The sequence below is a fragment of the Oreochromis aureus genome, linkage group 18 (genome assembly GCF_013358895.1).
Source record: "Oreochromis aureus strain Israel breed Guangdong linkage group 18, ZZ_aureus, whole genome shotgun sequence".
In the NCBI taxonomy this organism is placed as follows: Eukaryota; Metazoa; Chordata; class Actinopteri; order Cichliformes; family Cichlidae; genus Oreochromis; species Oreochromis aureus.
Genome location: NC_052959.1, coordinates 5,487,016 through 5,501,135, shown reverse-complemented (window position 1 = coordinate 5,501,135; position 14,120 = coordinate 5,487,016). Strand labels below are relative to the sequence as shown.

At 40.1% G+C, this 14,120-nt stretch overlaps 1 protein-coding gene across 7 annotated transcripts in view; it reads left to right on the top strand.

Moving 5' to 3' along the window:
• ctnnd2b (catenin (cadherin-associated protein), delta 2b) overlaps positions 1–14,120 on the top strand; it is a 198,488-nt gene that overhangs the window by 35,341 nt on the left and 149,027 nt on the right. For all 7 annotated transcript variants that reach the window (XM_039602850.1, XM_039602849.1, XM_039602843.1 and 4 more), the window contains exon 2: positions 6,867–7,003. In XM_039602850.1, the coding sequence (XP_039458784.1) occupies positions 6,872–7,003 (132 nt within the window). In that variant the 5' untranslated portion in view covers positions 6,867–6,871. The remainder of the gene's footprint in view (positions 1–6,866; positions 7,004–14,120) is intronic.

The following is a 14,120-nucleotide window of genomic DNA, read 5'->3' as shown; positions in this document are numbered from 1 at the left end:
TTGGAAGCAGAGTCGTGGGTGCAGGGTCTAGACAAAGGGACAGATGACTGGTGAAGACAAAACAAAACACTGCTGCAAGTTTTAATGAGGCAACGGGGGACTGCCCATCAAACACTCATATCTCAGATAGAAAGTACAAATACCCACATATGCACACACGCTTTAGTGCACTATGCACACACATATGTACACAAGAGGAAATAGAGTCGTGAGTGCAATATGCAACACCCACAAATCACCTTGCCATACAGACGTTTAGCTGATTTGCTGCACCTCTGATGAATTCTGTCTTCACCAAAACATGCCTGTCTCAGACCCGACTGATGAGCTTAATGGGTCAAAAGATTAAGCCCAATATTCCCCATGTCAGACATGTCAATCAGTGTGGTGAGCTGCATTTACAATGTTACAGCAATATCAGAGATTACGCTTTGAAATGCAGGCCTAAATACCCCTGCATTACAGCGCTGAAATATAGACCTAAAAATCCAAGATTATACTTCAGTGAAATAAAGCCTTTAGGCTTAATCCATATTCAAAGTCTTGTCTCTAGCTGGGCTGTCGGCCTCTGTAACCTAGTTCTGATGGCTGTTATTGGGGAAAGCTGCTTTGTACTGGTCAGTTGTGTGATGAGGGCTTGGACACGGTCTGTCGAGTTGACCTATATTTGGCTGCCTGCCCTGTCTGCAAAATCAAAAAACAGATCTTCTCTTGTGTTTTATTCTATAGGCAAATTGGGCCTCCTCCACTTTTGGTTTCAATTCTCTGATCAAGCTTGGATGTACTGTCAGGTTAAATTTTTAATGCTTAATCAAGCCAAAGTAAGGAAAGACTCAAAACAGTGCAGCATCAGGACATCCTTCACCATCAATGTAGGAATTTCTAGTGTTGGTGCAGCAATGTATTAGTATGCATGGTGATTTTTAGGGGGAGGGATTAATGCTAACACCACCATGCTGAGCTAGTCCCAGTGACAATGCTAAGCTCTACTCACACAGGCCTAGGGACCAGTTGGCCGATCGCCAGAGAAAAATGTGCATTGGTGTCACTGGCATGCTTGGTCACAAAGAAGTATATGGTACTGCACAAAAAAACCCTCCATGGGATTGCTTTGGTTGCCAGTAGATTGCTGCAGTAGCACATAGTTTCTCTGGAAGATGCCAACTGGTCTTCAACCACTTGCCAACTACTGGCTAAGCAGTAGTGAAAATGTGAATGTGAAGTGCATGGAAGTGAAGTGGTTGGTTTCAGCAGTAAGGCACAACATTTTGGTTTATGTTGCACTATTTCGAGTTTTACTCCCACTTAGTGGTTGGTGTGTGTTTGCAGACAAATCTTCATCTTCTATGCAAACTACAGGCAACCCCAGCAATTTGCAAACAACGAAAACAACTAGGAGGCTTTGATGTAGAACGTTCATTCCTACCAGTGTTACCCAGCAAAAGCCAGCGACGATTCTCCAGCTGGTTGAGAAATACGCATCTTTCCCTATTAAACCTAGGTTGCTGGGGTGTTGGTCATGTCTTTAGAACTGAGGCTGAAGTCTGAAATTATGACGTCTAGAACGCACAATGTTTGTCACCATCCTAGTTTCTAGTAATATAGTTTCAGTCCATACGGTAAGTGCTTCATTGCATAAATTAGTAGTAGTACATTAAATATCTGGAATCATCAAAGTCTGTAGGACTTCTGGGGCTTTTTAAACAGCTTGTCATACAGGTCCTGAATCTATGGAGGAATTCTGACACACTTACGATGGTGGTTTTGCTTCCCCTGCCTGGAAACAGGGATCCGTCATAGTTTGGGGCAACATTTCAGCCACTGGTGTGGAGGATGGTGTTAAAATGAATGGAATTATGAACACAGAAAATTAGTGACACATTTTGATCCCCCATGCAGTACCAATGCATACCTGAATAGAAAAAGCGAACACTGGAACACCATCAGTCATGGATTGGCGTCCCCAAAGCCCGGATCTCAAACTTATTGAAGGAGTGAGGAGTCATCTTGACAAAGAACCTTACAAAAGAAAAAAAAACTTAATTTAAGAGCTTTGAATGTCCTTCAAGAAGCCTGGAGAACTATTCCTGAAGTTACTGAAATTACAAAAAAGCTACCTGCAAAAGTTCAGTTTGTGATGAAGAATAAATGATAGTTGTAGCAAATAATGACTCAAGCTTTTTAGAATTGTAGAAACTCTGTATTTCCATTTATGTTTGCACATTTCAATAAATCACCGCACCTATTTCCCATTTTCCTAGCAACATAAAAAGAAATGAGGTGTGGCTCAAGAGTTTTTTCCACAGTACCGTATTTCCCAAATTTATTTTCAAACAGTCTCTTAGTTTTTAATAGAAAAAATACCCAACCAGACTTGAACTCATTTTGTATGCCCTGCATAAATCATTTCAGAAGTATTCCCCATGGAGAAAAGAGAAATGTGCACTAAGCAAGACAACGATAAAAAGCAGAGATGTGGGGTGATGATGTAAGAGATGTGCAAACATGATGAGTACATCATGGCTGTGCAATCAAGACTAAGCAAATAGATTAAGTAGGGTAATGAATGAATGGGCTTAACAGCAGTAGTAATGGGATACAACTCATAAACAGGCATATGCGGTAGAGTCATAATGCGGTATGAAGAACAGCTGCAGGTCATTGCTCAGATCTAGAAATTTCCAGTAGTTGAAAAGGCTCTGTTAAGCGAACATCGCCTCACTGTTAAAATGTTCATTTGTACCAGTCATGCTGCTGGTGTGAAAAAAGGCCTATTTCCCAAGTATTAGCACTGCATGCGTGACTCAGCATGGCATACAGTGGATGGTGGATCAAAGACAATGTTTGATAGCGTGATTCTACTGAAGTGACTTGAATTATCTGTCTTCTCTGTTGAACTACCAAGTCACTGAAACTGCAGGATCTTGTTCTTGTGTTCCGATACTTCCAAAAGGAGTTCTAGTTTCTTTTCTGCCCTTTTCTTTTTTATTCGCTGGCCTAGTTTCATCTCCGTCATATTTTGTTTTAAGAATTGTATAATTTTATTCAGTGGGGAGATTTTTACAGTTTTCTAAACTCAAGGGTCAGGCTATACTGTCCCCACAAGGAAATTCGCTGTGTTAATAATCTGTGTTTAGGCACAATGTGGCGAAAAAATATGTCCACCATAGACTGTAAGAAACAGATGTCACTCATTGGTTTGTCACTGAACAAAGTGCTCTCCATCATACACAACCCATCTCAAGTGTACAGTAACTCTTTCTTCTCTGACAGGTGAACAACACGTGTCAGGCATCAGATTTCACACAAACATTTCAGTATGATTTTTTATAGTCCACATATTATTTATTAAAGCAATTTGCAGTACTCTCTTATACAATCTCGGTCTTATTTTTTAACACTCCTTTAACTTAAAATCATTTTTATGTTTTATTTTCTTTGTTTTTTTGTATACTGTTGTATACATAGAAACTTTGCACCATCTCACAGTATAACGTCCTCACTATGCACCGGCTTTTATTCTCTAAGCAGCACCAGCCATTGCTAGCAAAGATGCTTTGCTATGTCAAACTAAATAAATACTGGAATCTCAAATATCTGCTCAGAAGGTTAAAAAACACTAAATGTGATTCACAACATTTTTGTTTTTGTATGTATTATTTTACACAGTTTAACCATATTATTATCACATTATAAAATACCTAAAACATTTACAGACAACAAAAGCAAAAGGAGAAAAGGAGACTCAGCGAGGCTGCGTCTTACTACTACTACTGTACATCATTTTAAACTATGTTGTTTATTCAATGTAGACTGTACTTTTTTACTTTTTTTTTCCATACATCACAATAATTTCCCCTGTGGGAGCAACATCCCAAGGACAGAACTCCCAAACACAAATGAAACAGCGAAGTGTATGACCCTCCCACTAGGGTTAAATACCTGGGACTGTCCACCGTTTGGTCTCAGACCTGAGGAAGCGTCTCAGATGAGAGGTGAAACTTAAAGAAGTCCAGTCGCTTTTCACACATCTACACAGATGTATTATGTTCAGTTTTGCTTCCCCTGTCTCAACAGTCAGCTGTGCTAGCTGTTGTGTTGTCCTTGTTGTGTCAAAGGTTTGATTTTCCTGGTTTTTGTATTCATGTTATTTTGTGCTTTTTCTTTAGTTTAATAAAACCACCTATTAGTTTATTACCTGTGTTCTGAGTCCTCTGAGTTCTGGGTCCTACCTCTACACATTTTTTCCTACCAACCGGAAGCTGTCAGGGCGTCTCTAGTCCTGTGTGACTGTGCTAAGAATACTAAGAATACAGAGTGTCACTTAAAATAAATAAGCATAAACTTCTTGCTGTTACTTGTATCAACTAGCAACACCACAAAATACAGATGTCCAGTCCAATGGCTCGTATTAGCTGAGGGGAAGCCTATAAGAGAACTACAGATGCCTATGCTGTCTATGAAAGTCACCACACTCATAACTTAAAGACATTAAAGTTTATGGGGGGTTTCCTTGAAATGCAGTCTTTCCTCATTGGCTTCATTTTTCACCAACATGGTACGGTGGCCCTGAGAGGCCAAAGGGACTGCAACTTAAGAAAACACCAGCAATAAGAAAAAACGCTGCAAAAGCACACAAAACACAACGGAATAGGCAGGGTTGAGTTTCTTTTTAAATGGACAGTACAGCTCATGCTTTGCAGTTGTGCCGGCAGACTCAGAGAGTACAGATTTCTGAAAATTGAGCTGGCAGGAAGAATGTGAAGCATGTAGCGGTGTCACAGAGCCAGATAAGCAGCATGTTTATGAGGTACAGTGCATCCTCGGAGAAGGTGCGCCTGAGAGAGCTCAGGTGCATTGTAGCATTGCAGGTTCAAATTCAACCCACAACCTTGTGGGTCATCCTCCTTCTGTCACCCTCCTGTGGGTGCTGCCTAATAAAGCAGAAATGCGCTGAAAAAGATGAGCACGCACTGAAACAGGTCAAGTGAAGAGAAGTGAGGGAGGAGAACACAATAGTGGGGAGGCACGAGAAGGAAAGAAGGAGCGAGAGAGATTAAGCGTAAGCAGCAAGGTGGGTGGAAGTGAAAAGTTTCGGTTTACAAACAGTAATTTGGGAGACGGAGCAAAAGAAACACTCCAAAATGGAAGACACGTAAAGCCAGGTCAGCCATATTAGCAGCCTTCAGTGACCAGAGATTGTTGCCTAGCAGCATGCAAGAATAGTTTTCTTCTCTTTTTTCCCCTCTTGTCATGTCTTTTCTTCATATCCCATCAACCTCCTCCTCTTTTCTCTTCACCTCGCCTCCATCTCTCCGCTGTCTTCTCCGGGCTGTCATCCTCACTCTCATTCATTTTTCCTTCACCCCCCAGCTCACAGGCTCCACTTTTCTTACCTCGGCATTAGGCTTGTGCTGCCTCATGCCAGCAGCACAGTTTTACGTGTGTGTGTGCGTGTGTGTGTGTGCGCATTCCTCATTCTGATCCTTTCCCCAGCGTATAAATCTGGCTGATGCAGCCGTTACACCAGCTCTGTGCTGCATCAGGATTACATGGCACATGTGAAGCCCGTGTCCTCCTACGCTTGGTCAAATACAGGATGACACATGGCATCAAGCATGGAATTTGACTGTGTTTATGTGTGTGTGTGTGTGTGTGTGTGTGTGTGTGTGTGTGTGTGTGTGTGTGTGTGTGTGTGTGTGTGTGTGTGTGTGTGTGCCAGTCCCTCTGATGCTGGAACTCTGGAAGTTAGACTTGTGATACCAAAATAGCCCCCAAATATGTGTACAGACCTTATTTAAGAGGCAGTTACAAACTTTTTTAAATACCAGATGCAACTTTACAGCTACTGTTCATAGATGGCTTATAAATAAATTATTAACCAGTTAGTAAAAGAGTTGTCTTTTTTTCTTAACAGTAAAATAACTACAAATGGTTAAAATAAAGGATGAAAGTGAAGCTGCTAATTTACTGATAAGTCTACATTTCTGCTCTCACCAAGGACCATGAGCTGTGTGTAGCATCGAAAAAGAACATGATTGTGGATACATGCACTGGAAATGAGCTTGCTCTGAAAGGTAGCTGGACTCTCTTGTTCATACAGCAGAAGCTCAGAATGGTGCACATCCACATCAAAAGGAGTAGGTGAGGTGACTCAGGCATCCGACACCTCTTAGGTGAGGTGTTCTGGCCCTGGGGAAGACCCAAGACATGGGAAAACCTCAGTGTAACCCCAAGAAAAGCTGGAGGAGCTGGTTAGGAAGAGAAAGGTGTTCTCACCTCTGCTTAGACTGCTGAACCTGCGACCCAGACAAGAGGCAGAACATGGATGGATGCATATTATGAAGTGTTACCTGTGCAGATTAGTTCTACAGTAGACATGTTATGTTCAACTACTTTACTGTTGCTACTAAATCTATATCTTCTGTTTTTACTTTGTCAGGAACAAAATACAGGTCTACATACAATGTATGTAGACACACATTTTTTAAAATGTGTGTCTACATAATTTGATTCTCCATTATCTCTGTAGAGTATGCTCCCTGTTCTCGCTGGCCTACATGTGTTATGCTCCCGTGCACCTGTCCTGGATGCATCACTGCCCTTTTTTAAATGCATGCTACAATAAGCTCTAGCTACCTATGACCTGAATCTGAAAAAGTCTGAAAGAAAATGCAAATAAAGAGCGGTGCAGTAGAGTCTTTTAGCAGGTTTTGTCAGTGACCAAATAGATTTGTTTCCAAATGGATTTGTTACACAGCTCCACATCCAACCTCCACTGCCGAGTGTAAAAATTATGTCCCACTCTAAATGTTGGGATGTGAGTGTCTAATAGTAAAAGACTTGCATGTTCCCTTGTTTTCCAGGAGGTATGCCAGTGCCTGAGGTGGCGTCTGACACTGCCAGCGCTGCTACCATGTTGAGCCCCGTCCTCAATGCCTCCAACGGAGACGGCTCCGAGTCTGAAACCACCTCCGCCATCCTCGCCTCAGTCAAGGAACAGGTTAGAAGTCCATGTGTGCGCATGTGTGTGTGAGCGTTCTCGCAAGTGTGTGTGCGTGCGAGTGTGCGTGCGACGTAAATGGAGGGCTGTCACAATTAATGAAATATGATCACCAGAATGTAGTGAGGATAATTCCCCATCCTTTCAGGGCGAAACAAGCCGACGGTAAACAGTAAACACAAATGATGGAATGCCCATCTGAGCTAATGTGTCACAAATATGTCACCACATTTTGATCTGTTAGGAGAGAGCCTTGGGCTACAGATGCTCAGTATTATTTTTGAAAATACCCTAATGCAGTAGGACGCATCATTCGCCCACATTTTGTCAAAGTCTGAGCAGCTTTGTTGGAAATTCTACGTGTGACTAAGCATCAAGCAGATTTTTTTACAGTACAGTCAAGATTGGGCTTTCTAGCTGGACTTTGTTTTGTGTTGGTTATGCATTAATGAAGGCTAAAGACTTTAATGATTTTTTATTTTTTTGAATACACTTAACTCAGGTATGCTCATTTTAAATTGTACTGATTTAGTTGTATATATAACGGTAAGTCGTGTAGATGTTGTGTTATAATTATCAGGCTTTTAATACATGAGCTTGTGGTTGCAAAAATTACTGCAAAAGAACACAAAAGACAATGAATTTGAATAAAACACAAGGAAATAGAAAAAAATAAAACCAGAGTTGCATAAGATACAATGAAGGTGGACCAAGATATTCACAAAACAAGTTGTTTTTAAGGAGACATTAACATGATAGGACAGATGCAGAAGTGACAGATGTTATTAGCCATTTACTGGTAGCTACTGCGTTATTGTCTCTCCAAAAACATTTCCTTTGTGGTTTGTGAGTTTTGTTTTGTTTTTGTTGGGGGTTTTTGTGAGATTTTGCAGTCTTTTTCTATTTACTGCCATTTTCTTAACTTGCAGTGCATTTGACCTTTCAGGGCCACTGTATGTAATCAACCAACCCATAACCAAAGATAAGTGTGATACCACCTTAATAAGCAGGTTTCAAAGAACTGGTCAGACCTGTGAATATCTATATCATAATTTTGACTAAGTCAAGAAATGAAATGTCTTGAGGGAAGCACGGTGCCACAAAGTTCTACACAGATTGTTTGGATTTATTGTTTCCCCAACTGTTGAAAAGGCCAACAGCACTGGATTTATTTGGAATCGTGCAACAAAAGCTGGGTAAATACTACACTAAACAAAGTTAATTCTTCAGCTCTAATCTGCTTTGAATTGTCAAAACACACACTGGTGCAGATTCGATGCTCATTATTGCAGCTTATAGTACATTATGTTACATACAGCATATGCATCAACACAGGAGTGTTAGGATCCTAAAGAATGAGACAAGAAACAGAAGAGTTGAAGAAAAAAACCCCTCTCTATTAGTTATAATGCTCATAATGGCAAGTTCATACAACAAGTTGTATAAAGCAGTAGAGTGCTAAGTAAAAAAGCACTATATGACTCATTTACACCTTTGAATTCATGCTGGGATATTTCTAATCCATGCAGGGTCAAAATTATGCATACAGCCTCAAATATAGACATACACTCGTTTAAATATTTTAATAGGTGTTGCTGTTCTTTTAATTTGAAAAGGCCAAGACCTATTAATTTCTCGTTAGTGATCATGATTGACTACAACTGTTAATTTTTCTTTGCCAGCACCAATTAACCGATTAACAAATAGTCGGAACAATGGAAAAGTTCAGGGAACTCAGTGATGATCTAAGAAGAAGAACTGAAGATTTACACAAGTTGGAAGATCTAATGGACTCATTTTTGAATACTTCAGCTAGAATGAAAAAAAGACACAAAGCTGGAGTTATTCTGTGTCTTTACGCTGCACAGCTGCCTCTTCTTTCATTCTCTCCCCTCTCTCTCCTGTTGCTACTTCAATCATGAAACTGATCAATGATCAGCTGATCGGCTTTTCTCTCTTGTTTGTTTATCGCCCACTTTGCGCCAGAAACAGGAAACCAGCGGATGTCGCGTTAAACAACAGCAGCAGGTTTAAGCTTGATCAGCTGTTGTTATAATTTATTTAAATACTTTCTAGTATCAGCTGATGTTTGCTGGAGCCACAGCTGTAAAGCTGCTGGTCATGATGTCGGTTTGGAAATGTGGTGAGAGGGAAACATGAAGATGAAACCAGGAGATGTTCTTACTGAATCATCAGAGCTGAACAGGTGATGGAGAAACAGGTTTACCTTTTAGGTGACATGAATGAGTTGAAGGGAAGTTATGAACTGTTTCTGAGAGATAAATAACACCAGGATCCTTTTCTATGTAGCTGACAGCTGGTAACTGTGCAGGGGCGGGTCTAGCAAAGTGTTGCCAGGGGGGCCAGGTAGGGCATTAACAGGGAAAGGGGGGCACAAAGATATACTTTTCTTTCTTATTCTCATTTAAAATGTCTAGCTTTTAACAAATAATTATCTGAATCTTACAACCAAAGTGGTCATCTGATGTAAAATGTATAGAAATCATAGATACATACCAACAAGATAGGTTACATCACTGTCACAACAAAGTTTGTTTTCATTTAAAGGCTTTATGGCTTTTCCTATAACACCTGGTGGGCCGGTCTCTAGTCATAATGCCTGGGCTGATTTTTTGTCCCAGTCCAGCCCTGGGTACCGGGCCGCGAGAGTTGAGGAGTTGAAGAGTTGAGGCTCGGGTGTGAAATTAATGGTTTTCAGGGTTTTTATCGGTTTTTAGCGTTATTTTTTTAATCGTTTTTATCATTAACTCTGTTTCCCTGGGTCTTTTCCCGTGTGTTATGAATAAATCTTCTTTTTTTTGGTACTGCTTTTATTTTATTGTATTTATCCACGACACCTTAAAGGTCCGTGAAAATATTGTCGGACATAAACCGGTCCATAGTGCAAAAAAGGTTGGGGACCGCTGGTGTACAGTATATTGAAGCTGTATGTATAAGTTTGACTGCGTGGATTAGAAAAAAATCCTTAAAAAAAACTCTTCAAAGAAATCATTAAAAGCCCCCAAATTACCATGACATTCATGCCTATGAGTGTATATCAACTCAACTGTAAGTCCACTTTGGATGTTTACTCTGCATGGAGCTGAACAGAGGAAATGTGAAGAAGCCAAAGATAACTGTTAAAAATGCTGAAAGCAGGCAAAGATAATGGATTGTTCATGTTTTTCACTCAGTGATTTCTGTGAGTTACTACAATTTTCCGAGATCCATTCCTGATCTAAGTAGGTCACGTAGACTCGGACAGTTACACACACGTAGGTCGTGTACACACACCTACACACAAACTTCCACATCATCTAGGGCAGGGGTGCCCAATCCCAGTCCTCGAGAGCTACTGTCCTGCAGCTTTTAGATGCATCCCTACTCCAACACAGCTGAATCAAATAGTTGGATTACCAATTCGGCATGCCATCAAGTCTGGCAAAGGCCTGATAACGAGCCATTCATTTGATTCAGGTGTGCTGGAACAAGGACGCATCTAAAAGCTGCAGGGCAGTAGCTCTCGAGGACTGGGATTGGGCACCCCTGATCTAGGGCATGGTAATGGCCTTCTGATGAGAAGGTGTGAAAAGAAAAAGGCAGAAGAGGAGGACGTGTCAGCTGTCCGAAGAAGGTGAAGACAAACAAATAGTTGCTCACTCACTCCTCTTCATCGAACTGCACCGCGGTGAAGTTTCGTTATTCCTTAAGCCAGTCATTTGTCACTTCCTTTCAAACTTGTTTTTGCATTGTGCCATTTTTCACTACGTTTGGGCCGATGCCAGTGTTTGTTACCAGGCACTAAAAAAACACGTATTTTTTAAAACAGTGTGGGTGCATAAACTTCCTGTTTGGTTAATGAAGACAGGGTCAGGCATGAGAAAAAGCTTCCCCCACACTCTCACACACGGACATGCAGTCTGCAAAAAAACCCAACAAACCACAAACACATGCGTTTACACACTGCCAATCAAACTCTTTTGCCTCTGCTGACTCACACCAGGAGATCCCTGCTGCTGTTTTTCCTTCGTTTCCTTCTCCCCGCGTGAGATTGATTAGCCATTCGACGTTGTATTTATCACATCTGTCAGCTTTTGTCCTTGTATCGTTCATCATCTCTTTGCTGTCACCACATCTGCTACTGGGGAAAGCACAGTGTGAAGTCTGAAAGAGTTTGATTCTACTGTGAGACATGGCCTATTTGAGAAAGCTGACATATTGTCTTATTGAGTGACAGATCAAGTGAAAGTAGCTCAGGGTATTGATTAGCTGTCTTTTGCTTACAGCTTGGTAGCATCTGACAATCCAGTCGGTTCTGAAATATCAAGTTGTGAATGTGCATTCAGCAGTCATGGATCCACAACAGCAAGAAGGCCACACAAGGTTTGTGCCAGTGTGCAGTGTGTAGCAGTGCTAGCTTATAAACTTAGCACTCTACTATGGGAAGCGTAATATTTTTTCTACTGATAGCATTTTTAACAAGGGATTGATTGATTGGATTGATTTACACTATGCTCTCTTTAAAGGTACAAGACTTATTCAATATGCTGGTCTAGAACTTCCTCAGGATCTCTCATACTGTAACCACTTGGCTCTGAAAATACATATAGTTTCATCGTATGCATCCTATGCTAACGTCACTTATTTTCAATCAGTGAAGTATTTATCTATAAAGAAATCACAGGGTTACTTTATGGGTGTTGTGATGGACCGAGTTGAAAAAGCAGGAGGAACCACAGGAAATATTAGAAAAAGAGGGTTTTCATTTATTTAACCCCAAAATTATATTTACAAACAATAGATGTTGAGCTCATAAAAGAGGGCAAAGAACTGTGAACTTGACAAACCAACCAACTGCCCAAACATAACTGACCACTATGACACAACAGGGGGTAACTAAACAAAACACAATCATAAACCACAAAAATGATGCAGTACAGTCCAGTTTGTTAATAAACTAAACAGCAAAGAAGAAAATCAAAACCATTAAACCCTAAACGCAAATATTTAGTTAAATACAAAAGCTTTTTTTAATCAAAGAAAATAGTCATTCTCCCCCTTCAGCAGGAAGTGGTGGTGCGGTCCAATCAGCCCCTCTGTGTATTTAAGTGCTTTAAACCCTGGCACCGACCTTTTGTCTGGCAACATCCAGGGATCATGGCAGGTAAGAAACCGGTAAAAGAAACAAACGTTAGTCACCATCAAACCAAAGATAAGAAATGAGTTGGTGTAAATACAAAAGTAAACTAAATGTGCACACTTACAAATAGAAACAATGTATCTGAACCAATCAATAAACCTACTGCAAACTAAAGTGTGTTATTTTAGATGAAGAAATAAAGGATACATAAGAGTTACCAACTTTTAGAGTGTGGCCATGGGTTTGGTCATGACTTACAGTATATCAGGATTCTAATATGTCAACAAAATCAAACAACGTCAAGCGTAAAGGCCTTAATTCCCCAGAAAGTTGTAAAAAAAAAAACTATACAAAATTCAGGCATTTTTGGATCCGAATCAAAAGTTTTGTTTTTGCAGAAAAATTTTCCTCAAACAACACATTGTGACAGAAATAAAATTGACATAACCCAAAAACACAAGATCCCAAAACAGAAACTCAAAGGAAAAACCCTCCAATGTAGTAAAGACAGAAAGCAAAGACTCAGCAGTGTCAAAAGGAACAAAAGTCACTATGAGATTATTAAATCAAAGTGAGAATCCAAAACTTTAATCACTGGAGTAAATTGAACCCAGACAGGGCCCCAAATTCAAATATATTCACAACAAATCCTAAAACAAGAAAGACAAATCCTGGAACCAAATCCAGGACAAGTCAGTGTTCATATATACTGTATAGCACACAGTTTAATGCCAGAGGAGGTTACTGAGTCAGCAGAGTGACTTTTTACACACTATGATACTCGGCACTCAGCGATCCTGCGCTGTAGGATTACAGCCATTATATTATACAATATTTTTAAATTTTGAATGAGATTATACAATATAAAGCGCCTTGAGGCGACTTTTGTTGTGATTTGGCGCTATATAAATAAAATTGAATTGAATTGAATTGAATTATACTTAATTTTCACATTTTAAACACACAATTTCAGAAAACTTGTAATTCCAAAATGTTAATGTAGATATTAGATATTGACAAAAGTGTCCAGTTTACATGTTTCTTGTCTGTCTTGTGAGCAAAATAATAATGTTTAAAGTCATGCAAAAAAGAAAGGATTCAAAATATGAGGTTGTTATGCACAAATGATTGTGCTTTGGATAAAAAGAAGTGTACTGTGATGGGTAATGTAAATGTGCTGTTTTCATTCCTTTAGCAGTCCTCAGGGACAGCCCACATCACATCAGCGGCACATGCAAATCAGATGCTTTGCAGCTGGCCGCATGTCGTCATAGTAAATACCCACTGAATCAGGGTGTTGTTAGAATGCAAATTTTTTCTCGCCCTGTGATCATTCGCATTAGGTGAGCGAGATCTCTAATGCATTTGCCTTGACAAATCCAAGATGGCAGTCTCACTGAGCTGACACACAATTACATTCATGTATGAAAACACAACGAAGCTAACAGCTTCTCTTGTTAGAGAACACGGCTGCATGCTTTTGCTCTCTTTAGTCCTGAACTGGAGAACGTATTATATTACAGCTATATCCTTCGTTTCCATTACGGTGGCAACATAACCTCCTGCTGTGTTTTTACAAGCCGCTACATCGCTGCAGCAGAGTTCACATGTTGTTGCACTTCCCGCCTCATCAGAGAAGAAAACATGACAATGCGTTCAAGGATGCAAAAACAGAAGCAGTGAAAAGAAGCAGAAATGTAGCCAGATTTTCCTCACCTGGCTACATTTCTGCTTCGTTTCTAGGGGATACAAAAATAAATGAAAAGAAAATGCATCACCCTGGCATTATAACTGTTATCCAACTCGATATTTTCTTTCTTTTAGGCAAATTGTGGTGTTTCTGCAGCTTCTCAGTCACTGGATAATTAATGTGTATCATGGTGCTCAGTGGAATTATTCTCTCTAATTGGCAGCGCAGCAGAAAACAGATTTTCTCAGGTCTGACCTACAGCTTGTATGAATCCAAATTAAAAACAG